This window comes from Microtus oregoni, unplaced genomic scaffold, assembly GCF_018167655.1.
Source record: "Microtus oregoni isolate MIOR12 unplaced genomic scaffold, Mior012 000014F_ref0000157, whole genome shotgun sequence".
In the NCBI taxonomy this organism is placed as follows: Eukaryota; Metazoa; Chordata; class Mammalia; order Rodentia; family Cricetidae; genus Microtus; species Microtus oregoni.
In genome coordinates, this window is record NW_024543073.1 from 25,977,040 (window position 1) to 26,004,903 (window position 27,864).

Sequence of the window (27,864 nt, forward strand, 5' to 3'; positions counted from 1 at the left end):
ATGAGACCACTAAAAGACCCCCTTTTAATTAGGAGTTCAAAGGGAATCAGGATTCTGGTCCTTTGTGTAAAATCAGAAGATAAAAACTCTGCTCAGCAGTGTTCATCCTAGGGAATTTTTTTTTCCAAGAATGGACAGATGGTATGCAATTGATACAGATGTAAGTCAGCTAACAGTCACTTTGGAGATTTAGATCAGCACCGTTTCCTATACTAAGTATTCAAAAGTTAAGAAATGCTACTATACTTAAGTGTGGAATTCTATGACGATAACTGTAAAGAATGCACCCACTTCAATATAAAATTTTCCTACTTGCATTTCTGACAAAATTCCTATAATATAGGTAATAATTGTTCAAGTATGGTCTTCCTCTAAAGAGCATAGCCCTGCCATAAGGTGTTCAGAGTCTCCTGCTTAAATAAAATATTCATTATATTTTAGACCGTTCAGTATCTTCAATATGTGTTGAGTTTAGAAGTTTGAGATAAATCAGCAGTGTTTGCATGAAGCCTCATCATCTCTTTGACCTTAAAGTCTTGTGTAATTTGTGTATCCTAACTTAAAACTGCATCCTCATGCTCTAAGACTAAAGAATCTGAAAGAAAGAAGCTAGTTTTACTTATAATATTTTATCTAGATAGTATATCGTGATAGTTATGATTCCATGGACTTCAAACTGCTCTGTGCCTTCCACACATGTACGCCTATAGAGTAAGCTTAGTTATTACAGAGTTTTAAATGCAACCACGGTCAATTCAGGAAACAGATTTATTTAGTCATGTTCATTGGGGAGAATCTACATTAAAAAAAAAACATTGAGGACAGTACATCAGCTATGTTGTAGTGGATTATTATACTAAGACCCACTCACCAGAATTCTCTGTGAAACAATGGGAAATCAGAAAATTACTTGAATACAAATATTGGTCCCTGTGGGGGTCTCAGCAGTCATAAAAAGAGAACTTTATTTAAGATTGGGCTTGCTAATACTGAAAGTCATTTTTTTTTTCTGAGCCTGAACTCAACTTTTCACTTAAAGCTTGAAGTTGTAAAGTCTTTGATGTGAGTTACAGTATTTTTTTTTCTGCCAAATGAAACCAGAAAGGAAACTGGCAGCGACTCTATTTTCTATTTGAGAGACTCTTTAGAACTGCATGATCTTACTTTTCCCTCCTAAACACAGCTCCTATTTGGGGTCTCTGTTGTGTATGCAAGCAGGGACAACAATTTTGGATGTTGAGTCTTGATTTCTTAGTTAAGCAAGCATAGAGTTATTGATTCATTTGGATGGTTTTCGTCATATAATGTAAATAAGAAAGAAATATTAAATACGTTAAAATTATTTTATAAGACAATGTTTCATAAGCTAACATAAAATCAAGCTGCTACATTTTATATGTTTTTCTGTCCAGCAGTTTATCTTTTCAACTGCCCTGAGTAAATTCTAAATACTGCTTAGCAAAGATCCCTTAGAATTTAAATATAACTCAGTGAAGCTACTCAAAAATGATAAAACAATTCTTTTTGATAGGTAATTTTAATTAGAAGGTAGCAATCTCTCATTGGTAAAATATTATCTGTGTATATAATTCTATACTTCATATAAATGGGCTGATCTAGGGGTTCTAACTGTGGTTTTATTATTATGCATTTGAGTCTATATGGTTTTCTTTTTAGTCAAAAAGGTAGAATTTTAAATAGTAAACTTTTTTAGATCCTGGAGACTTGAAGTATTAATTTTTAGAAAAGTGTTCATTATTCTTTTGTGAAACTGAGTTTTTGCACCTCCGAGAATCCCAGTTTATGTATTTCAGATTTGCTGTTCTAATTTGTTTAGTGGAAGAGCGCATTTCAAAGTTGTAGAAATATGTAAAGTTTGTGCTTGTGGAAGTTGCTGCTTCTTTTCCCTAACACAATTCTGGTTATCAGACTATTGCATGCCCCATTCATGAAATGGCATTTTGTTGGGATGATGTAGCATAAAACAGGCTCTGGAGCCTGTTTTTTTTTTTTAGCTTCCCTTATAGTTATATTAATTTATAATATACACTGACTGATAGCTTTACAAAACAAATGAATGAATTGGCCTTCATGAAAACAACTCTTTACAGTAAGTGAAAAAGGGTTATCACAGTTTTGGTAACTTGCATGAGTTCATATTAAAAACAAAAACAAAAACAGAAAACCTTTCACGTGTTCCCTCTGACTTGAGAATTGCCTCTTCCTAGGCCACACTCAGTTGTATGCTCTGAAGCAATAGACCCCGTACAGCTTATGCTTTTTATCCGGGAACCCCACAAAACGCACTGCCGCCTCGGTAGGACTGCAGCGCCTTCTTGGCCGAGAAATAGGGTAGCGGACACTGCCATCCGCCAGCCAGCCGGCATCACAACGGTCATAGCCCAGAAGCTTCCAGGCAGCAAATATCTGGCCCACTTTGGCAATCTGAGCACCATCGTTGAGACAAGCTTGCACCGCCTCATCGTAGGTGAGCTTGGTGGGGTGGATCAGGTAGTAAAATCGGCCTGTGGAGAGAAGGAGAGTGAGTCAGCCTGGGACAGAACCACAGAGAAGGAAGGAGCCAAAAGCTAAAGTGCTTCTCAGTGGGGAGGCACAGAGCAACCTCTGAAATTTGGAGAACATAGCATTGCCATCTCAATGTCATATTAATAGGTCACTCTAGATGAAATAAATTCACCTTCCTCTTGCTTCTTGGCATGTGCTCACACATGCCCTTGTATAGCATTAAAAAGAGAAGGGCAATGGCAGATGCAGTTTCTGTTAGCTAATTAGACACCAAAAGAGCCCTTCTGTAATTCTAGGGAAGACAGAATTCCACACCGAAAGAAGGGCCATTGAAATTCTACTTGTAGCAAGACTGAACCCCAGTACGAGTTTCTAGAGAGGCAAAATTTGAATGTGAAAGGATCAAAAAACGTTCCTGACATAAAAGTCCATTTAAGAAAATCAAAAGCCCTCAAGTTCTTTTCATTACAGGTATCAATAAGACCTTATTCTCAACCAAAGCGTGTAGCATAAAAATGCATCAAACACAGGAAGTCACTCGCCATCAATGATACGCTCACTGAATGCAAACCGGGCCTGCACTCCCTTACTAGTCAAGGCCTTTGTGGATGCTTTAAAACTTCTCAGGCTGCTGCTTCATCGCATAGGGACACTGTTACTTCCAACCACTTACTGCAGTATTAGTTACTGGGATCCCATTAACACGGTGAAATATGATAAAATGTACAAACTGTATTATCAATTGACTCAAGCAGCATTTGCTGAATATATTTTCGTTCGTCTTAGTTTCAAGTATAATATCACATTTCTTTATCCGACACACCATATAATGTAGTGTCCACTAGCCCTCATCAAGTGTGGTGCTCTAGTGTGTGTGTGTACATTTGTTTATGGTTTTGAATATGTGCACGTGGCTGCTAGAGGGACCATCCTTGGTGTCACACTCAGAAATGCTCTTTATGTCTTTTGATACAAGGCCTCTCATTAAAAACTAGCCTAGCTGGTCAGTGAGTCCCAGGGATCCCCTTGTTTCTGCTTCTCCATTGCTGGGATTATAACTACGCCCAGTACAATATCTGGTATTTCAATTATGAGTTTTTAGAACTGAACATATCTCTTCCTGTATGGGAGGCAAGTGTTTTACAACTGAGATGTCCTCCCCTCCCTATCCCAAGATTGGCAGCCAAAGTCTATACTAAGGCTACCGGTTATTTCTTCCCTAAATTAATGAGATTTGGAAGAAGCATAGAAGCCACTACAACATTCGTTAACTAGAGTTAAGTCTGCCAACTGTACAGATCAGCAAACCATAGTACATCAGTTCAAGTCTGACCTCTATGTGTTTGAGGATGAAGTTTGCCTGGGACGCATATCCGTCTGTTCAACACCATGAACAACTTCAGTACTGTGACAGAGCTACAACAGTCAGAGCTCTGCTGGGTGACAGTGACCACGTGGTCAGCAAAATAAAACTGTTTCCCATCTGGTTTCTCTCTTTTAACAGAGATAGCATAGTGACCACACATTTCTGTTTTCCTCTTAAATATAAAAATATGGGCTCAGAGTCTGACTCACAGGCATGGGACTTGTGCATTTGCTCTGGCTAAATCATTACAAGGCCCCATGTTTGTGTTGAGGTTCTGCAGTCTTAAAATCCTTTGGGTGATTTTTGGTTTTGTCCTTGTTCATTTGAGACAATGTTACTGAATAGCTCAGGCTGGCCTTGAATTTATAGTCCTCCTGACTCAGACTACCAAATGATAAGATTACAGGCTTGTACCATAATATGCCTTAAAGTTATTAATCAATTTTGAATAAAGGATCCTGCATTTTCATTTTATGATAGTCCCTGAGATTATGCTCAGGACGGCATGCCCAAAGGGCTGGATGGGAGGAATGCCGTGAGTCAGTCATACATCGTGGAAGCCATTCCCCACCTTTCTCTCCCTTTCCTGTTGTACTTTACTTGTCTCGCTCAGTTTCCCCTTTGGCCTGAACTTTGCTGATAACAATACCATGACTGGGCAAGGGAGGGCATGCATGGCAGAGAAGCTCCTGCCTTCAGCAGAGAGCAACGGTGCAGGGATAGCACACCATGACAATGTGGCACGCATCAACAGCTTCAGCCGCTTCACAAAACAGAATGGCTAAACTCTAAGAGAACCAGAGGAAGCTTTGTCTGCTTTATGTAGATATTTAAAAAAATCATGACATTCAAGATTCAAGAATATTTTATCCATCCTTTTAAAATATAGTAATACATCATGTGGTTGGTTTTTATTGCTGCTATTTAGTTTTGTTTTTCGAAGATAACACGGAAATCCAAACAGTGTTTTAATACAACTTGTTCTCTGGACTAGAAAGGAAGGCAATGCAGCTACCATCTTACCATTGAAGTTGGATGTAAAGCAGAAAACATCATATCTGCTTTTATCTTTGTCCCAGAAGCCATAGTTCCTGACACCAGGCACTGTGTTTTGGCCCCCACAGGGCTCGCGTGGTTTGGTGATAGGGTACTGCACAGATCCGTCACTGAGCCAGCCAGCATTGCACCAGTCCAGCCCACCTCGCCAGGCATCATACAGCTGGTCGAAGGATGCAATCACAGCATCCTGGTCCAGGCAAGCCTGCCGGGCCTCATGAAAGTTAAGATTGTAGCGTCCCAGCCGTGGAAAGTAAGGGAACACTACACCTGTCCAAAGAAGACAAGGGAAAGGTCATTAGTGTTAGAACCCTGAGCGTTTTCATGTTCAGATAGGTGTGGATAAAATGTGGGATTCCCGGATGAACTAGGTTTTGTCAGCTCTCAACGGTTTCTCACAGCCCCTTTTTATGGCACACTTTATTGTAAGCATCACACAATTTGCTGTTTCTTACTTGGACTGACAACTTCAATGATTTGCCTCTGCTGCCAAGAGCTCAACTTATGCTCAAACTTTCTCTCTTCTGGAAGAGATGCAGCCCTGAGTTATAGTGTCTATGTAGTGTCCTAAAAGCATGTTTCCTGCTACTGAATACAAACCCCAAAAGAGATGCTGCGGAACTTTTCTAGGAAGGGAAAAGTCAGTACTAGATAGTAAGGGTGGTGGGGGATGCTTGGACATGATATTTTTAAAAAATTCACAATTTTTTAATATTCATTATTATTATGGAGTTAGCAAGTAGTTTCCTATACAAATAAAGACATATGTTGAATGCTTCAAATATGCATATCCATCTATTTCCACATGTGCTCCTGAAGCCATGCAAGGAAGTGACTGTCTCCTTGGGATTTTTATTTGGAGAAACTTGAATGTGCATATCTAAAAAAAAAGCTTCATTAGCTTTATGTTATATTAATAAGGCAATTCTGTGCTAGTAAGGCATACCCCATGCGAAGCATTATAACTCTTTGTTTCAACTTTAATGTATTCCTTAATTGTTTTTTCCTGACCTTAAAACAGTTAAAACAGGGGCTTCTACTTAATACATTTCTAATATTACTTATTTAAAGGTCAGGCAAGCAAAGCCAACTGAGAATAAAACACACCTCCCTACAGCAGATACGTACTACTGAAAATATGTTTCATTCTTAGTTTCTCTATTTATATATTACATTACAAACTAAAGCCAAGGTTTCAAAAATTCTTTCAATGTAAATAGACAAAAAAATGTTTCCTTTGACTCGTGCCATGAAAATGAGTACATCCATTAACTGACTGGTTAATCCCAAAGAGTCAAGTATTTCAGAGAACAATCCCTTCGTAAATGCAAAGACCATGAATTGGCACTTGACTGTGTCTGGGAAGACACAGTGGTCTTCCGAAAGCATTTCTTTTGGTTAAATAATTATTGGGGGAGATCGAGTGCTATCTCATATACTTTTCTTTTTTAACTGGATGGATACCCAAGTATTCAGAATTGTGTCACTTACTGCTTATTAAAGAAGGCATCTGTCAAAATGTTTACCTTATAGTTAAACAAAGATAATCCAGCGAAAACATTCTTAGAAATATTGCTACAACTAATTAGTATCTTAGCAGATGGAATGCAAGCATCTTGTCTCCCTGGGTAACTGTATGGGCGTTAAGTTTTGTTTTACAAATCTGTAGATCCTGTTCAAGATGGTGTACAGTTCTCTAACAACCAGGCATGGCCAGCGTGTTCTTTTCTAAATGATCCTGGACATTTCTACAAGAGGACTTTGAGGCTTTAAATCAAGTCTCGTCCCTTGTCCCTCTAGACCATTCCAGCTGGCGCAGGTTACTGCAGGCGAGGATCCAAGAAGGCTTTCTGATCTCACCCTGCTTTCTCAGGTTCTTGGCTGAGGGATCTGTCAGCTGGACCAGAGCCAAATGAAGAAGGCAAACCTCTGACTCCTGCTGCGGTAAGGGGGAGAAAGAGCCTGGAGATGGCTCTAAGGATGCCCTGCTCCTGCCCAACTGGGACCACAGTGTACCCCAGAACAGAGTGCTACAGTGCTTTCTGTACCTCGTATCATTTATTCTCTTTTCTTAGTAATCCCAGATGTGTGCCCAAGAAGGAAAATAATCCATGGCGCAATGACTCTCTTGGTAGCTAGAATTCAAGTGAGAGAAAATCTCCTAACATCTTTATCTGAAGATAGAAACCATTTGTGTCACCTTTCTTTTCCAAATGGTTTATAATGGAAACAGTGGAAAATATAGGATGCTTTAATTTGTAATAGCTTTAAAGACCCAGGAAATCTTTCAGATTTAAATTCACTATTGTGTGTCATAGGTCATGGTGTTTTTCATGGGCACTAGAAAATTTTCATTAGTCCTTGATTATCTGCAATATGATTGATTTATCTCCAAATCCAGTATACTATATTTATTTTTAAGTTGTTTTCTATTTTAACTTAATGTCATATAGTCTTTCTAGAAAGTCACAAGCCTTTGGTTAACATTTTATTATTTTCTGTAAAAGTTTAATTATTAACTTTTCTGTTTAAAAAGTTAAAAGTAAAATGCGTCCCATGTCAGGATTAATAGGCCCACAGTCTATATGTCACACTGAACTTCTTTATAGTTAGAATGTATGTTCTGAAGCCATGGAGCTTCATGCTGGGTTTCATCAGCAAGAGGAAACTGACGAAATTCTACATGCCTAATGGAATCTGGCAGGATTCAGGAGGGCTGGTGTTCAGTGTTATCATTTTCAAAAGCCACCAATTTGTTCTAGGATGGGATAAAAGCTTCTAGCAAACACAGATCTGTGATTTTGTGAAGGGAATCAGCCTGTTAATGCAGTCAGTTTCATTCTTCAGTATAGAACACTGGTGAAACTCAGGAAAATAAGAGGGCTTGAACTCTACGACTCTCAGCACAAACCTTTTCCTAGAGTGATGACTGAGAAGAAGCAAGATAAAGGCAAGGGCACGTTTGCTTGTATAGCTTTGTCCACGTGGTGACTTTTGAACCTATTGTCTGCAATATATTAAAAAAATAGAAATCCTCCCAAAATGCCTTTATTATTTGATATTTGATGTCTAAAAGACCTTGGGCCATTAAAAGAATTACTCCTTTGCAAGAATATTTAAGTAAACCCAGAGGTTACTTTTTTGTCAAATTAATTTTTGCAGACATTTTACAGAATACAATTACATGTATTGTACTGCAGATGTCCTTTACAATCTTACTATTAGTTTGAAATGGAGATAACTTTAGAAGCATATTAAAGAAGAATCTAATTAGAATTTCTCAATAACCATAAAACGGGATTTAAGTTTTGAATAGCATAAGGCTATTTCCAAAAATGATTCAGTTTCATTACACGTTTCTCCTTGTAAATAGCTTCAATCTTGCAAAGAAGTATTCTGAGGATATCTCAAACATGAAAGCTGAAATCATATGCAGAAATATAATAAAAATTTGCTAGGCTTAGACTTTTGGGTCCTCACATTATTACTGCAGTAACCACTATACGTCATCTCATGAAAACAAAAGAGTAGTGACTAGATATTCCTTCAAAGTTAACAGGTTTTCTGAATGCCTACCTTGCAGCTCCAATGCTACCACAGCAGTGTCGTCTTCCAGTCCTTCAATCACCTCACACTTGTATCTCCCGTAATCCTCCAGGGTGAGGTCTGTGATGACCAGGGAGGCGTCATTGTCACTACCTCCCTTCAGAAACACTCGACCCTGATATGCACCGTAGGTCTTCTTGTGATAGCCCATGGAAACGAAGACATCGACCTCCCTGAGGTAATCCGAAGTCAGCTTGGTCCACTTGATGCGGATTTTGTGGATTCCTGAGCCAAATGCTGTAGGGTCTCGGTAAAATGTACACGGTAGTGTCACATTGCCACCTCTGTGTGAGAAGACTTTGGCTTGTTCTGCTTCCACAAGAAGACGGGGGCCATTTTCCGCTATAACAACAACAAAAAAGCAGGGGTGGGGAAGCAGAAAATAATTTCAAGGGCTTGCATACTTTTTCACATAATAAAAAGGACCATGTGACAGGGAACACCATTCTACCTGTCATTGCTTTAAAGCATATATTAAGATATCTCTATTAGACAGGAAGTTTCTGTAAGAAACTGTTAAGCTGGGAATGATATGCACATCAATCATTATAAGTTATGGGATTCAAATGATATTAACGGTTTTATAGTAGGTTCTCAATATTGTTTTGATTCCGTTTTTCTTTATTGAAATACCAGAAAAGTAGATGAAAAGTTGCGAGAAGGGACACAGTTCCCTGACAATCAGTATGAACCCCTAATCTTTCAAAGCTAAGTAAGTCCAGCTAGATTTTCTAGTGCAGTAAGTCTGAAATACCCTGATAGAAAACCTTTAAAGAAGCACAGTTCACTTGCATCTTATCATTACAGTCCCATGCGAGCACTTTTGCATTTATGTTTTCCGTGTATGTGCACGTCTGTTCTGTGCTATTCTAGAGCCCTTCAATCAACATTCATGCATCCCATTTCAGCTGAGACTGGGCATTAGAAGGGCAGTCTTATTGTTGGTGACAAACTCTAGTAAGTTTTGAAATACGTTGTTCAAATTTTGAAAGTTTCAATTGTGCTGAAAATGGTACTTATTTTCTAACATCAAGGAACTGTTTCAGTCTTTGTATTTTTAGGTGCCCTCCTTCCTCTCTATTTCTTTCCTCTCTCCTTTGCTCGCTAGTCTTGTTTTACACTTATCACTTCTGCCTTCATTGTTCTTGCCCTTTTGTTTTCTGCCTTCACCTGTCAAGGACTTCATGGCTTTCCAAAGAGCACCACAACAATATAAGTTGCCAAGTCAGCAGGGTCTTTGCTTTTAGAAAGCCAGCTGTTATGTTCAGAGATTCGATTTCCCTGGGGTTCCCTGGTTAGCACTTTATGTTTTTGACCTTAACATATTCTACTGAGGATTCTTGAGATATGAAAAGGAAAAGGTGTAAGAACTCTAGGACAAACATACCTCTTGTCTGCACAACTTTTAAACTATAAAAGCTTCGTTCTATATAGCTTGGCAGTCCTTACAGCCTTAGGACAATTGCTACTGAGCAATCCTTGGACATGAATCTTTTAAGATGTACAAATCACCAAGAACAACCATTAACCTTGAGACAGAGCTCAAATTTTTTTTATTGACACATGTACAATAAGTTTTGATTCAATATTAAAATATCCACAATCAGGTAGTCTGATGTCATTGTGATCGGAATGGATATTCAAAATTGAGCATGTCATTATATTTATATAAGTGAGCCCCAATCCTCAGAAACTAAACAGTGTAACAAAATCATCCATGTTCTTACTTTCAATAGATACTGTAGGTGGAGAAGAATGACTTTATAGAGTAGTTAGTTAAAATGAATCACGAACACAGTACATTAAACATTTTTAAATATTTAAATCATTATCTCATTTAGCAAAAGAGAATCTGAAGAGAAAAGGACAACTGTTCTTTCTATCCTACCCCACATATGCATATATATGTATACATATATGAATACACACATATACTTGCTCCACACAATATCCCAGGTCTGTATCTAAATTCTATCTAAACATCTCTAGCCATATTTCTCAGGGTAGGAAAAGATTCTGCTGACTGACTATGCTCATCAATGACCATAAGGGACATAGATGCCCAGTGTGACTTTAGACCATGCTGGACTCTGAGTACAAACAGAAACACTGCACATTTCCACAAGAAGTCTCAGTTATATGATTTGTACAAGTTATTCTATTTAAAGTTAAAACCAACACCCATTGTGCAAATATAAAGGGCACAGCAGCACATAGGAATAGGCCTTTTCATTGGCTAGAGACCCCCAGCCTCGTCTCACTGTGTCGGTGTAGAACGGTTTCATTTGGGCTCGCTGTGCAACCCTTAAGCTTGTGCCTTGCAGATGAACTCAGGACAGTGAAGCAGTCACATAGTGGACCTTGCACACATGCCACACTTAGAGCACTGTCAGAATACAGCCCCTGGCACTAGTGCTGGGTGTCTGCTGCACAGCTTTCACTCAGTGTCTGCCCAGTGCCAAGCAGACTTGTCATATATAGATATTCTGAACCAACTGCTTGTCATGTTGTTGACATGGTAAACAACAGGTAAAAAATGAAGAATATATCAAATTCAAGCTGTTTATATTTTTATATATAAACAGAAAAGGGAATTGGGAATTTGTGGGTTTAGTGCAATTGTAAAATGTTTCAAGATGAATCCAAAGTCTTGTTTCAAAAATAGCAGAGCATAGAACAAAACACTTATACCAAGGACTGAGACTTCTATGTTTTTTGTGTTTAACCATTAACACTTTTTCTGTAGTATTTCTTCTGGGCAGAAGCTGACTTATGTATTTCAGGGTTTAACCTTCTTTCCAGGCTGTGTGAAAGTCTAGGGTTCTTATTTTTTTTAATGGGAATGGTGAATTGCCTGAAATTCAAATATCCCTAAGAAGGATGCCTAGCACATTTGGTAATGAACGGCCATCAGTGTTTATTAACCCAAACCCCATGATTCTGACAATGGCTTTACATTTCAGAGAATGTCTACTGCAGATTATAAAGCACTGAGCATGGCTGGAGAGAAGGATCTATTACCCAACAAGAAGATTTGGGGGAATAAAACCTGGCTAGCAAGTCAGATGCTTTCAGCATTCTGTCAAAGCCCTACTATAGCTCAGCTCCACCATGTCTATTGCGGGAGAACACCTAGCTGAATCCTGTCACTAGGCTCTGTGTCCTGTCACCAGGCTTTCCCATCACGTGGACCAGATAGGAAACACATCAAGCAAGGAAATGAGAAAGAAATGACAACAGCATCAGAAAGGATTCAAGAGAGCTGAAGGCAGAATGGACAGGGTTGCCAAAAGTAAAAGAATCTTGGATCTGATCATGGAGTTTAAACTATTTTTGCTTATTTGCTTTTTTTTCCAAACAAGGTTTCTTTATGTAGACTTGGCTGTCCTGGAATTCACTCTATAGACCAGGCTGGCCTCACACTCAGAAATCTGCCCTTCTCTGCCTCACAAGTGATGGGATTAAAGGTATGTGCCTCCACCACACGGTATTAATCATGAGATTTCAGATCATAGCTTAGACTGATACATTCATGAATCAATCAAAATTCTTTGAGTGGCAGGGCAGAAGGTCTCACAGCAACACAAAGGCAAAATATAAAATTAAACCTTGATCTTCAGAATCAGTACTGTTTCTTCTTAAGAAAATGAAAAAAATAAATAAAATAAAGCTGCATGTGTGTGCTTATTTTGTTCCTGTCTTCACTCTAGAGTCACACAACTCTTAAGTAAGCTGAAGTCCTTGTCCTTAAATGAGGCTGTTTACTCAAAACATAAAGGTCATTCGGGAAATTAAAGATGCCCAGTGGGGGATGTAGCTGTTTTGAAGAGCATCTTCTAAGGATGAAATTACTTGTTTCTAACAGAAATGGTGAGTGACCGTGACTTGAGAGACTTGATGCCCTTCCAAGCTTAGAGCTTCCCTGGGGAAAAGAGCAGGGCATGGTGAGAAAGTCAACTGGGGAAGCACTGGCCCGCTGGGTGCCTGTTATTGTTTTACAGACTGCTGTGAAACCTAGAGCATAAATTCGGTCACACCAAGTGGCAGCAGTGACCCTTGTGTTTGCCATGTGCTTTAGGTGAAATCTTTAAACAATAGGCTAAAAACGATTGTAGAAAAAAATATTAGCAACACAGCTTTAAAACTGTTGTTCTTAGTTCTATTAGAAGTGTAATTGTTTTGAAGTTCATGTTGAGAGAAACCCAGGTAACAAAAATAGGAAATGTACTGTGAGTCACAGCTCATCCCTTTGAGAGAGTCAAGCACGATGACAATTCTTGGGAGCTTACTTTCTCCCCTGGTGTATGGGAACTAACAAGTTTCAGAATTTTAGATATCTTAAAACAATTTTTTTTAAAAAAGTGGTCACTTACTTAAAATAGTCAAATATGGGAATTAAATATACACCTCTGCAAACAAACACAAACAAACAGAACAACAACACAATAACCTTGTTACCTTTTTTGGTATCTGACTCCATATGGTATCTGTGACAATAAATACACACGTGTATAGTCACACATATAAATACTTACATGTTTTCAAGTCACATTCATGTATGCAATGAGGTGCCACTACCTGCTTCCTCTGGACTGTGAGGCCATCACTGAACTTTTTCCTCACATGCACTAGAAAGCTGATTTCTCCTGTTTCCTAAACACATGGACAAAGATGCAACTGCAAGCTATTTGAAAGACTTTGGACAAAGTTTTAAAAATTCTTTCTGGAAGAAAAATTGTGTGTGTTTGTGTGTGTGTGTGTGTGTGTGTGTGTGTGTGTTTGTGTGTGTGTGTGTGTGTAGGGGGGAGTTGTTGGCCTGTTTGTATGCATACTTCCATGTTTTGAAAACTTTGAACTTCATACATGTGTTTTATATACACAATGTTTAACAATGATATGAAAATAAATTAAAAATTGAGGAATTTCTTAAGTAATAAAGCTTTAAAAATAAAACAAATGGGCATACAGAAATCAAAATAAACAAACAAACAAAAACCACAAGTTCTTGTCTGTGGTACCTCAGGAAAGACATACAAGAAGCCACCAGGTGTGATTATGGTGTATTGTAATGAATAAATATTACATTATATTTATTTATTTATTTAATATTTATTTATTATGTACACAACATTCCATCTGTTTGTATGCCTGAAGGCCAGAAGAGGGCACCAGACCTCATTACAGATGGTTGTGAGCTACCATGTGGTCGCTGGGAACCGAACTCAGGACCTTTGGAAGAGTAGGCAATGTTCTCAACCTCTGAGCCATCTCTCCAGCCCCCCACTTTTTTTTTTTTTATTTCTCTTACTCCTTAAAGGCAGTGTTTCCAAGAATGCTTGTGGTGTTTAGTTTTGAATTATAACTAAAAGGCCCAATGCTGAAAAAAGGGTAATGAAGATCACCCTTTCGAGCAGTGATTGCTGCGTGTTTTTCATCTTTAGCAGCGCTGACTTCAAACTACACAAGTGTCCAGATCATGCTCCTTGCATCCATTTCGCCTCCTCTCCATGATCTGGTCCTTCTCTAACAACCGCAGAGTCTTTGCACCCAATTCTTCCTTGTTAATCTGCTGAATTATCCAGAACTGTATTTTTACAAACTTCTCAGGCAGTAGGTGGGTAGACCCGCATTTTCAGTGGTTGTGCTATGGAGCACCCTCTAGGAACTCAGACCATGGTCTTCCTCCCTTGCTTTCTGGCTAAACTGGCAGTGATGGGAAATCGTTCTACACGGAAAGGTAGTATTTGGGAGTATTCTGATCATGAGTGTGTGCTATGTTATTGTTACTGAAAACTTCACAGGAAGAAGGTAAGACACATGCCACTGCTACTATAAATCCTTTTAAAGGTGTATTTAAGGCAATATTGAAAACATTTTTTTTTCTGCCAAGAAGAGCAAGCCTTTCTGCTTGAGCTAGGCATCAAGAGGCCCAGAGGAACCCTATGGAGTCAAACGAATTGCATTGTAAAAATCTCGATTCTGAGATCTACACCAAAATCTGTGTTAAGATATTAATAAATATTCTGCCTTTTACATTTCTATTTTCTTCATATTTTAGTATAAGGAAGATATAAAAAGAGTTGGTTTATGTCTGTTTTACTAATAGACTTCTTTGTGGGCTTCTTACTTCCTATGTTAATTATGTCCACTTCTTTCTTCACTAGCAAAGCTATTAGTTAAGCACACGGGCTATGACTCTTAGATCATGATGCCAATTCCTTCTGGCCCTGAGTTTCCTCATAAGTACAGGAGAACAAGACAGCCTCATCCTGGGATCCTTACGTTACTTAAACTCAACATACAGAAATCTTTGCTAATGCCTGACTAAGCAAGTTCTAGTTAAAGTTACTTGTGCAGAGAAACAAGAAACATTTGCGCAGTGCTCACGAATCTGGTGTGTTTAACATCTGACCTTCTACTTTTCCAGGCTCTTCCAGAAAAGAGTTTCTAGGATCAGTCAGCTTAAAACCCAACACTTCATCAGTCCTCCTGCTGAGATGTCTAAGGCCATCAACCTCCAAGAGGCTCTACCTTGCTCTTCTGGCCCACTGACTATTGACAGCTGATGGGACGTGAGGTTTCTTTTCCTTCCGTGGTATAACCTCTAGTAAGTTGCTCTTGCTATGCAAAGAACCTCCCATTGATGCTCAGGCAGAAAACTCAAATTAAACTCAGGGAGTCACACACAGAAGGAGGACGTGAATGTCGGGGAAGACCTGTGTGTGTGTGGGGGGGGAGAATTTACTGGGAGAAGGAGGGTAAAAGAGTGGGATATGGTGTGTGTAAATGCCTAAAAATTGTTTTTATAAATGTATGAATGTCAAACTATAAATAGGTTCTCCTTCTCACCTTTATCACTCTATAATACCCTTTTTTTCTGCTCCTTCTTCAGTCTCTTCATAGGTGTCAGACAATCTTTACTGGGATGGATTCACAGCGTTCTCCACCCCTTGATCTTACTCTTAGCTAAAGCACCACGGCAGACTGGAGGCACGTTTCTAGTCAGGGCCAAGACTAAACTTTTCAGAGTCATTTGTTTCATTTGGAACACAGTTTTAAACAATTGGAGCAGCAACGAGTGGAATAAAATGTCGACCATTTTAACCTATGCCTTCACTCGAATAGTACCTCCCTGAAGAGTGGGGACATTTCCATGCAGCTTGTCTGGCTCCCCTGAAAGCTTGTCTCTCAAGAGAGAACAGACTGCTCGGAGGGGAATCTCAGCTTCAATGGCTGACAAGCACCTGCCTCAGGCAGGACGCTTAGTCTCTGTCAGTGTTAGTGAGACTCACCACTGACGCATCCCTGTTGGGAAGAAATAGATGGGATGATAGGGTTTGCTTTCAGTCATTCGTCTACAGGTAAGAGATTGTACATGTCAAGGCTGATGCACGGGCATTCTGCCATGACGTCTGTTATTTATTTCAGAGCAAGAGATGGTTTTAGTATTTTTGTTACCTATAGAGTTCTCATCTCTGGTTAATAACCTTCAGAATTTAAATTCATTTTTGTTACCAGTGGATAACAGGTAAAAAATTAACATTAAGTTCTTACTAATTTAGACTGTAAAAAAAATAAATCAGGGTATCATAGAAAGATTAAGGAAAAGAGAAAAAAATCAAATTGGGACAATTCATCAGTGTATTGAATGAAACTGTTAAGATAAATGGAACATGTATTTCTCAATGCTCAGGGATCGTTGCAGCAGAGGAAGTGGGGAGGTTTTTAAGAGGTAGAGGTTGTGGATGACTTTAAACAAACATGTTTTCTGAACACAACAAGGCAGTTGCAGATGCAAACGTACAGCACTTGTGACAGCAGGCACAAGACCTGTACAGGCTTAGGCGGTACAAAATCCCAGCATGGAGAGGAGGCCAAGGTCCCTGGCTAAGGACCCATTGGCAGTTGATAGAGGCTGGGAGAAGGAGTATCAGTTTTCCTAAGAAGGAGGCCTATGGTGGATTGATCATATACCAGTGGAGGAGTATACAGGCAGCAGAAACTGTATTTGAGAGAGGGCACAGGCCAGGTGGTGGTAGCACACGCCTTTAATTCCAGCACTTGGGAGGAAGAAGCAGGTCAATTGCTGTGAATTCGAGGCCAGCCTGATCCACAAAATGAGTTTCAGGAAAGCCGGGGTAGTTACAAAGAACAAAGAAACCCTGTCTAGAAAAAACAAAAAGAAAGAGGACACAGATTTTGGTGGGTAGGGAAGGTGAGTGTGGATCTGTCAGAGTGAGGGAAGTAATGAATACTGCATGAAATTCTCAAGGAATTAATAAAGATGAGAAAAAAGATAAATATACTTCCCAAGATGGTCACTAGCAGGATGTGTTTCAAACTTTATAAAGAAACTGGAACAATAGTGTGTGTTGTTTTCTTTAGTATCTGAGATTATCCTATTTCCTAATTGTTAAAACTCTTCTAATATGTCGCAAAGAAAAGAACTCAAATCTCTTGTTTCCAGGCAGAAAGTTTCTGTTATGGGAGGAAGTAGATGTTCAACTGACTTTAGGAAGGATTCTCAGTTGTACACACTGATAAGACCAACAGCTTTTCATAATGAAAGATATCATAGGAATAGAAAATCACTTAGAAAATTATTTAGGGGGCTTTATTGTTTTGCTAACAATCATGAATCATTAAGCCTTTAGTGGGGTTAGGTGTTGAGTTTAGGGATGAAAGAAAGAAAAATATAAGTCTGTTGGGAGCATGAAGGTTCTTGTGACCACAGATCCCCAGGGACACAAGGAATGCTAAGCATGCAGGATTGTCTTCTTTAAAGAAAAGATGTAAAACCTGTTCTTCCATGCAGAAGGCTGGTATCTGGAAGTGATTAACAGCCTGTTGATCTGTGTTATCTCTTGGGCCAGACCACATCGAGCCCTCACAACCACGCTGGAGGTGGCTAGTAATCGAAATGACCCTTACATTATCTGTGTGTAGCCAGAGGGTCCTCCTAGCTCCCACACCAGAAACAGAGATGACTAATAGCCCAAATGACCTCAGTGCTAGCCGTATGACTGACATCAGGCCAGAGTTGAGTTTCAATGTAATTATGCGTCTTTGTGCAAAGGGATTGTTTTACACCAGGAAACGTCTTTCCAAATATGCTGTGTTTAAATATGCTGCAATAAATGTTCGAAGTTTGATCCAGTTTGACGAAGACAAACTTAAAGATATTTTCAATCTCACTCCTTCAAAGTTCGTTTCCCTGCCTTCCATGACCAGCTGGGACTCCTGCACAAGCCAAGCACAAATGCTTTGGTTGATCAAGGGTTAGAAAAATGACAGGAACAACTTGGATAGTAAAAGGATATGTGAAAAGGACTATACGCAGTCTGGGAGCACACACTGTGTTCTAAATGGGCAGTGGATATGGGTCCTACCCACATCATCTGAGGGGATACAGGCTGGGAAACAGCAAGCCTTTAGATTTTCTGCACAGGCTAGAAAAGTAATATTTAATATCAAAGTGTCTACTTCTAGTCCCTTGTAGTTAATTTAGATTTAGAGGTTTTTTTTTTGTTTTTTTTTGTTTTTTTTTGGATTTCCTTACCTATATATCCAGGCAAGTTTGGAACACGATTTCTTAACCTGTCTCCCAAATTCTGGGATTACTGGAATGTGCTGCCATCCCAATTTAGAATTAAAAATAATGAGAAAAAATTCACATGCATTAAAGACGAGGAGTTTGAGCCTTTGCAAGTAAATACATGTCTTTTTTACTCCCTTACTCAGCTTATTAGTAGTGATGATATCCAAAGGCATCCTCTTGCCTCTGCCTGTGTATTCTCGCTCCAAAGACTATACTGTCTAGTCCCAGAATCAGTGGGGTCCTATATCATTCAGTTATAAATGTAACACATACTGATAATTTTATAAATTAGCAAATCCATATACCTTCTAATCATATATTATGTGGCCAAACACATTTTACGAATTTCTATCAGTCTAGGCCTTACCTCCATCATCCATTCATTTACTCAATATAAAGTCCATGACCTACATTTAAGACACTTCACATATTCTCTGCATTTATTCTATCAGTAAATTCTGGTTTCTACATTCACTAAATTTAACAGTCCATCTAGACTCATACCATCATGAATTCCCATCTACACTACTTAAAGACCCTCAATATCCTAGGTATGTTCTGTAGTTATGATAAGACCTTGTGACCAAAAGCAACTTATGAATGATTTATTTGGCTTACAGGCTACAGTTCATCTTCTAGGGACGCCAAGGCAAGGACTTAATGCAGGAACTTGAAGCAGAAACCATGGGGTGTTGGTTCCTGGCTTGCTCTGTGTTTTATTCAGTTGCTTTTTAAAAAAAAAATATAACCCAGGACTATTTGCTCAGGGGCAGCACTGTCTACAGTGAGCTGCATCCTCTCACATCAATTATTAATCAAGAAGATGCCCTGCAAGCCACCTCACAAGCAACTCTGATGAAGGGGTTTCCTTCTCCCAAGTGAGCCAAGCTTGTGAAACTGACAAAAACTAAGCAACACATTCCCAAAGGGCTACCCCACATTGACTCATGGACCATTCACTGTAGTGTGTTGTCCACACGGTCATTTAAAAGAGGTAGTCATAACAGATTATACCTTTGCTTAAGACTTAAACATTTTTCACTGGTTAAATGTAAAATGCAACCCTGGATGACAGAAAAATTATGGTAGTCGGGTTTTGTTTACTTTTCCAGTCTCATTTTAAATCATACCTTCTTGACGAGAAACTTCTAAACGCTTTGTAAAAACACAGTAAGGCTTTCTTTCCCATTTCCCCATCCTGCTCACATAGTCTACACATCTGACTATAATAAAAAGATTCTTGTCCTAGCAGGCTTTGTACACGATGCCTTGTGGCTTTGGGGTGCTTATGTTTCTCAGGATATCTACGTCCCATTTGAGTGAAGAGGAGAAGAGGTGGGGTGGATTCTTATTTGGCTTACTCGGTTCAACACACTTTACGTATGTCTTTGGACATAAAGTGATATACTACTCAGAGTATGTACAAGTACTGAGTAATAGCTGACTCTATAAGGAAGCAAGCAGCCAATGTATGTAAAAAGCCAGGCAAAGTGGTTACCACTTGGACTGAGTATTGGATAACGATTCCTAAAGGTTCCACGTGTCTAAAGGTCTGTGTGGGAGCTCAGTGTACGAATGGAGTCCTGTGAGTGTTTGGGAGAAAGCTCCAAGAAACAACACAAAAGTCATTATGACCTCATTTTCTTCCAAACAAAAAATTGTTCTTAGATTATGCTTTCATTCCTATCCCAGGTTAAGTGGATAGGAATGAGTTTACCTCAGATTATTCATTACAACTGACTATTGTTATCTGTTTATATGCCTCTATGGAAAAGCATGTATCTGCTGTATGGGGCTTGCCCTGGGGATTGGACACTTTATTCATGGAACTCCTCTTAACCCTCAGAGTATAAATTGATGCCCTGAATAAAGTTAGCTATTGCAAGAAACTTTCATCTACCTCATTTATCAGAGCCATTTTCCAGGTCCCACCTCCAAGTAGAGCTGTAAAATAGTGGGGCCACTAACAGAGACCTGCCCTTTGTGAAGAGAGGAGAAGAGGATTCTCACAGAAGACTGATCCTCTGAAACACTGGGGGCTCCTCTCTGATTCCTCCAGCCTTGGGGCATCAAGGACAACTGCAGAGACAATGGGAGTCACCAGAAACCTAGCAAACTTTCACTTACAGGGCAAAAGGAGATATTGAGTATATCATCAGAAGGAAGTCTACCCACCTGGAGTCAAGTCAAGGTTCCATACACTAAGGAAGAAGTTATGCTATGAAATGCACAGAGTCCTATGTCTCCTGAGAATCTCTTTATGGTAATACTAGCTGCTTTAACCTGTACATCTGCAATGCGTGTCTCTGAGCACATGTATTGGTCTTATGTTCTTCATTCTCCTTTGTTTCAACTTGTAGATTGGATGAGTTCAACTCGTTATCCTTATAATGACCCTGTGTTCATGGTCAGACCTTGGGACTATCATCTGAGAAATAGGACTAAGTTCATTTTTTCCTTGGGATTTGTATCATTTCTCATTTACATAGGATGACATAACATTTGTGTTCTTATTAAATGGAGAACACGGGCTTACTTTTACAAGGTACCAGAGCTTCTAATCATGTGGGTCTCTTTTCAAACTATTCTCTAGAGTTTTCTATTCAATATAATAATGTAACCAGTAGTATTAGACACAGTTTGGATCCATTTTTGGTGGCAGAGTATTGCACACAATGTTTTCATTGTCCTAATATTATAAGCCGTTTGCTTATAGGATATTCACACATCAAATAACAATTAGATTTATCCACAACATCTTAAATCAAAACCACTCTAGGTATCTTGGGTTTAAAAAAGATTTTAAAAGGGGGAGATGTTGGGGGACAATCCTGTGTGAGAACGTTGTTGAGTGCTTGTGAGAAACCTCCAAGAAACCAAGATAAGAGTCTTGTGATGTCAGTTTATTCAAGAACACAGAATTGTTCTCAGATTTTGCTTTTGTGCCCTTCCCAGGTGTATTGGATAGGAGTGAGTTTACTTCATATTATTCTTTACAACTGGCTATTGTTATTTGTTCATGTGTCCCTATGAAAAAGCATATTTCTGCTCCGTGTGGCTTGCCTTTGTGAGTGCACACTCTGTGAAGCTGCTTAACTTTCAGAGTGTGAATTGTCTGATGATCTGAATGACACTGGCTATTGCATGAGACTTTAGTCCATCTCATTTACCGACTCCATTTTCCCAGGTCTCACCATCACTAGAGTGGTAAATAGTACTTCACTATGGCCATCTAAAATATACAAAAAATGAGGTAGTTTTTTATAAAGGTATTGTATTTAGTTTTTCATTATTTTTATTTCGGAATATTGTTTATAATAATGATCTTATTTTTCCTAGAGATTAATTGTTTAATAATCTTTGAGTGACTTTTTAAATTTCTTAGAATTTGATAGTGTTTATATTCCAAAGACTTGATTAAAATAACAGATTTTCACTTTATTTTTAAGTAAAAATCTGAAACAATAAAGAAATGTAAATATTTTCATTAGGTGGTAAAATAGGAAATAAGCATGCTGTAAGGGTTAGGCAAGGGAATCAACATTCATTCTCCTCAAGTTTCAATAATACTAGTTATTTATCTGCTTGTTCGTAGATATGCATTTTCTAATAATTTGATTTCTTTCTTAGTTTTTTTAAATTTCAGTAGCAAGGAAAAGAGCATAAAATGCAAAGGCTATCCTATATGAATTTGTTGCCACTAAAAAGGAATATTTTGTATCTGTATAAAACTACTGGTTTCAATTGACAGCTAGCAGAGAACAGTGTATATTATTCATATCAAGCTTAAAAATATTTACAAGCTACATAGTATGGGTTTAAAGTGCTAGAAATTAAAAACTTCAATGAATTTGGATACAGAGCTTTAAACATGACCTTTTTGTGACTGATTCCTTTTTCTGTATCTATTCACCTCTATTTGTTCTACATTTTCTTCTACTGTATCACTTGTGTTGAACCAGTGGTAGTGTGAACAAGTTTGTTGACATGATTTGTCCTTCTGCAGTATAGGTGCTGTCTCTGTGAAAGCTGACCAGTGTTTGGCAAACACTTGAATAAATAGATTGTTTGAAAGTGAGGGTGGTATGCTCATATACATACACATATATACATATACATGTATGCAAAACCGGTAGTTCTTAGTGTGTGTGTGTGTGAATGTGTGTGCTGTTGTTTGTGTGGTGTCTTATGTTTTCGAGACAGGATCTCTCATTGAATCTGGAGCTCATTGATTAGGCTGGCGAGTGAGTGGGCTCCAGGAATCCATCTGTCTCCGATTTCCCTCTTCCCACAGTGCCCGGATTACGAAAGTGCTTCCACATCCAGCCTTTCATGTGGGTCCTGGGGAACTTGGGGTCAGTGCCTCATGCTTGTACAGTGTGCACTTTACCAACCGAGATCCCTGCTCTGTGCTTAGAGTTTGATTTCCTGCCTGTCTTTTCTCCTTTCCTCCTCAATCTTCTCTCTCTCTCTCTTCCTTTCTTCCTCTTCATCCCTCCTTTTTTCCCTCTCTTCTTGCCACACTAAACTTTCCCATGCTTATATCCCTATAAAGACTGCAACAAAGCCGTGAAGACGCCACCAGAGATGCACCTAGGTAGCTGTGATGGGAGAGGCTCAAGGATGAATCAGTCAAATGTCCTGTTTATATGAGGCATCTGAGGAGAGTCTCAGGACTATATGTAATATTTCCTCAATATTATTTGATCTGGGAATTTGGAATATAAAATGGAATATCAATGATGAATAAGGGATATAAAATACTTTTTAATAATAATGTGAATTCTCAATATTTTTCTACCTCTGTGAAATCACACTACTTAAAAGCAACAATTCAGTAATTTGAGGATCAGCTAGCCAGTTTAATAATTGAAGTACAAATGGCTCATAACAGTTTGTGAGAGTTTCAACTCCTTTAATTCCTCTGGGTTATTACAAATAAAGTTTAAAATGAAAAAGAAATCTAGTATTTCATGTGTGTAATGAAGGGTCTCTACCTTCATGGTTCCTTCCTGTGCTATGAAGTTTATGTTTGTATTAGAAAGGACAACTAAAACTACCACAGGCCCCTGGAGGTGGTTCCCAGGGCTCTGTAACTTGAAACTTCAGCATGAGTGCTGTAAGGAAGGGAGAAGAACGAGGAAATTGTGGGGATGGTTATTTGGACAACTTTAGAATAAATTCATAAATGAATGAATTTAAATGAGGATGACCTCACAATGCTGTGACCCAAGCCATATTTCAGTGTTATTTGGACTAGTGAATACAGGCATGGTATCACTTGAAAGCCTTAAGCAATCCTTCCAGGGAAGCCTAGACTTTCTAAGAATACGAATTTACCAATTGAAATGAAGAGGACTATCAAGACATCTGGAAAATATCCAAAAGTGTATGAAATCATTTGAATAGCTCAGGTAACTAGGGCTAGGTGCCTTTTTAAATTTTAACAGACCACATGGGATTTTGAGGGTTGGGCTACAGGAATTTTTCTTGTTTAAATAACTTACTCTAATATGAATTTGTTTATAAATGTCAGTGTGTTTTTGAAATAATATTTTCATTCATTGGGTTTCACATACACTAGCTGGATTGCATGGTTTATAATATACCTTGAGTAGATCTTGTAAGTTTAAAGCATAGTTATACAAGGACTATTTTATATGAGATTTAAAGTTGCTATTGCTAATGATTCAGCATTACCATTTGTGTTGAGTTCTGTAACTGGAAGTTAAAGGATGTTATTCTTCATCTTCAATCTCAGTGTGTGAAAACGTTTCAGACTTTGGGCAGGAGCTTTGATTCTAATACATACATTAAGGAGACAGCTGAGTCAGCAGCTTGCAAAGGAGAATTTATGATTATATAATTTCTTTTTATGCTTCAACAGTGAAAAAATAAAGCTGCTGAAAGCAAACAAAACTGAAAAAGATGTTCCTAAAACACTCAGAGACATATTAATTAGAAATTCTATTCTGGACTTCCAAAACATTTATAGGACAATATTGACCAGATTTATATTATCAAATGACCTTTACAAGTCTTGGTTTTCAACAGCAATCATAGTTCTCCGAAGCCACACTTCTTTTGACCTTGAAATTCTAACCAGCTGTTTAATGTCTTTTAGCAAACTTATAATGCCTCTGGCTTCCTAATTGAACTTATCTAAAATTAATAAGAGTGCATATATTTAAACTCTTACATTGTGTAATTCTTACTATAACTATTTAGCATCCAAGGGCAGGTGAGATCCTTGATCCTTGGCCTTGATCCTTGGCCTGCCTTTCCTTATTGCATAAGTCTTCAGCTTTCTTTTTGCAGGATGTCCCTCAACAGACGCTTAGACTGACTAAAGAGCTGCATTATACTGCAGCCGCTAGCCCTGCTACAGCTCTCTGGCTGAGGATTCAGCTGAGCTCAACAGAAATAGGCAGGGCCAGAATACTGGTCCATGGGAATGAAGGCTTTACCCAGAAACTAACAGAAGCTAGGGGTAAGCTACTCTAGTTCCCTCATTTGCAATACTTCTCTCTATCATTAAGCAACTATTGTGACAGAAGGACCTTACATCATAAATTCCTCTGCCTTGTGGCTGCCTCCTTCCCATTTGCTTTAACATGAACTTCCCACACTCCATTCTACTTGAAGATATCAATTGCAGTTAACTGCACCAGCTCCCTACAGTCAGCTGTTCTTAAAATGCTCAACTTCAACTGTTCCTGAGTTATAATGAATGCCCCTCCCACCATGTATAAGCATCCCCTCCACCAGAAACATGTTTACTAATTAGCAGAAAAGGAAAGGAAAAGTTCATGCAGCAGGACAGAAAGAACAAGCATCTTGCATCCCACTGTCAATCACTGGCATTCCATGGGATGCTCACTTGAGAACTTGTGCTTTTCTTACCTTGGATGTGAATGATTCTGTCTTGATCCGGAGTGTAGCTGTCTGGAAGGTGATCAGCCCAGCAGACTGAGAGCAGCACCAGGAGAAGGAGCCTCTTCATCCTTGTAGCTCAGACCCTTCTCCACTCTGAGGATCATACAAAGAGGCTTGAGAAATTTGGCACCCTTTGGAGTGTTGCACTGCACAAATTATTACCGCCTTATCATCGTAGAATGGGTCTGTAAAAATATTTAACCCAATCTGTTCAGAAAGTTCCTCTGGCAGCCTTTGAGAGCTGATGACCGAGCTTTGAAACATTTCAGTTCCTGTTAGGCAGCCAGAGTCCAAACAGTGTTTAACTCTGTCTTTGCAGAATTGTGGATCTGGAAATTTAAAAGACTGTGTTTTTGGCTCAAAGACTTACAGAGAGATAGAAGGAGCTTTAGTACGGAGGCAAGCACTCTCTTAAAACATTAACCCCCTGTGTTTGCAGTATAAGTTAACCAAGGAGCAATTTGGCACATGTATTTATGAATATTTATGACAGCCAGCCTCATTAAGAACTGAATCTTAGACCAGAGCAAATACGGGATATTGCATGAGCCCCGACACTTTTCACTGCACACGTGGCTTCCTAAGCAGGTTAATTTGCTTCTTCCAGATAGAAAAGAGGATGAAAAATCAAAACCAAAACCAACAATCAGTCTTTGCTAAGCAGCCCCTTCACTAGAGGCACTTACCATCTTACACACTGGGGGCTAGGGTGAAGAGTTGGAAATTTGGACAACCAGATTAGGTCTGTGCAAGATACACCGCTGCAGTCACACAGATTGATTTCCATTCACTCCGAGCTAAAGTGCTGACACACTAACTTGGAGTGTCAGGTAGGGTCTCTGCAGTCAGCAGAGCCCTGCGGGGAATGTCCCTGCCAGGCTCATGGGGCGATTAGGCAAATGAGGAGCTGAAATAAAAAGGGAGACCAAGCTCTGATCCTGAGCAAAAGAGGCAGAGCCATCCCTTGCCTGTCCTTTATCAAAGACTGACTCCATAGGAGAGGACAGAAAAGCACTTCCCCTGAAACTTTCTCAGTCGAAGGACCAAAAAGTAATTTCAAGCAATACAAACCTTTCATCATTTGCAGTATTGCAGGGAAGAATTTCAGTGTAGTTTCTGTTCTAGTGTAAAAGCTGAGGCAAACATCAAGAAGGACTTTCTTTTGCTCCCCTGCACACAGCAGCCTTAATAACACTGGCTATTTTTAAAACTGAAATTGCAGAGTTCTGGCTTCTCATACTAATTTGTTTTTTTCCAGGAAAGCCTGGCTCCCTGGAATACTTATATTAATGAGTTTCCTGACTGCTCCTGGAGGTCCTTGAGGGAGAAGCGTACTCCATAGCCCGATGCCCCCACCCGACTGTCTCCTGCTTCTCTAGGAATTCCCCAGGTCTCTCTGGGACTGAAAGCACACCTCTCTGCTGTTCTATTAAGAAACTGGGTGGGGGTGGTGAAGCATGCCTTTAATCCCACCTCTAGGGAGGCAGAGGCAGGCAGATCTCTGTGAGTTCGAGGCCAGCCTGGTCTACAAGAGCTAGTTCCAAAGCCCTGTCTCAAAAAAATCAAAAAGAAAAAAGAAGAAACTGCCATTGCTATTGCTGTGCTGCTCTGGGTTTAGTCTTTCGTATGTGTTAACATTTCTTTTCTTCTTTATGTCACACACAAGAAGAAGATGGTGACTATGCAGCTCATTTGTATTGGGAACCAGGTGTGGTCTCTTTAATATTCTACCTTATTTACTAATCTTATTTTCAGAACTTTGTTTCCCCGAGGATTTTGTAAAATTTATTTTTGTACCTATGACTTTGTCCAGATGATTAAAGCTAATGAATATTTCTCACTTTCAACCTAAAACTGTGCTTTAGGTGTAAATAATTAGAAGATAGGCAACTTTATGTCTGTAACTTTTAATATTGAGATAATTATACAGATATGAAGCAATAATCAAGCACTACTAGAGGTATGCTGTGCTCTCTGCTTGCTCTAGGAGTCGGGGGAGAGGTTGTAACGTGAAATAGACAATATGAAAAGAAGAATGTAATTTTAACAAACAAAAATGAAAGGCATTCTAGAAGACTGGTAAATGAGCAAAGGTAGAGAATGTGCTAGATTAAATTCTATATCACTGCGATCAATCACATATAGTTTAATTCACTGGATGCTATAAATATATGCTAAAAATATAAATGGTCAATTCAATCACCTAGTTACCTAAAATCATTTTACCTAAAATCATACATATATTTAATATCTAGATAGATATATAGGTAAGTAGATAGACACACCAAAAATAGAAGATAGATAGATAGATAGATAGATAGATAGATAGATAGATGGAGGGAGGGGGAGTATAACTCCTTTAATTCCACATCTCTATATTCAAACATATCACTAAAGGTGCATTGCACTAAATTAAGTTAGTTCTGTAATGCCAATATGATGAGAGCATCTTTCTCTGTCCCTCCCTCCTGTTTCTCTCTCTGTAGGGGACAAAGATTGTAGTAATGATGATGATGATGTTAATAATTAATTTCAATTTATTTTAATTACTTTTTCTTCCTTGCTGAGTAATATGCCATGTACATTGCCCACTGGGGCTAATGTTGTGAAACAAATATATCCACTTTCCTGCTGTAGTAAGTTCTCATGTTCAAAGTTATTAATCTAGTAGGTGATTTACTTTTAAGCAAAAGTATTTCCTACTTTTAGTTGTTTTTATTTTTTGTGATGGAGACATATTTGCTGTTTTTCTTATCTTTTTAAATGTATGCATGCT

At 38.8% G+C, this 27,864-nt stretch overlaps 1 protein-coding gene across 2 annotated transcripts; it reads right to left on the reverse strand.

Annotated features, from left to right (window-relative positions):
- Positions 1-750: 750 nt before the first annotated feature.
- Hapln1 (hyaluronan and proteoglycan link protein 1) lies at positions 751-26,255 on the reverse strand. 2 transcript variants are annotated; one of them, XM_041663192.1, is made up of 5 exons: positions 26,160-26,255; positions 25,056-25,181; positions 8,525-8,896; positions 4,916-5,218; positions 751-2,525 (listed from the first exon to the last, which is right to left on the reverse strand). In XM_041663192.1, exons 2-5 carry the CDS (start codon positions 25,153-25,155, stop codon positions 2,236-2,238), a joined length of 1,065 nt encoding a protein of 354 aa, XP_041519126.1. In that variant the 5' UTR covers positions 25,156-25,181; positions 26,160-26,255; the 3' UTR covers positions 751-2,235. The 2 variants fall into 2 exon arrangements, with proteins under 2 accessions (XP_041519126.1, XP_041519125.1); XM_041663191.1 differs by lacking the exon at positions 26,160-26,255 and adding an exon at positions 25,775-25,786.
- Between the last annotated feature and the right edge of the window lie 1,609 nt (positions 26,256-27,864).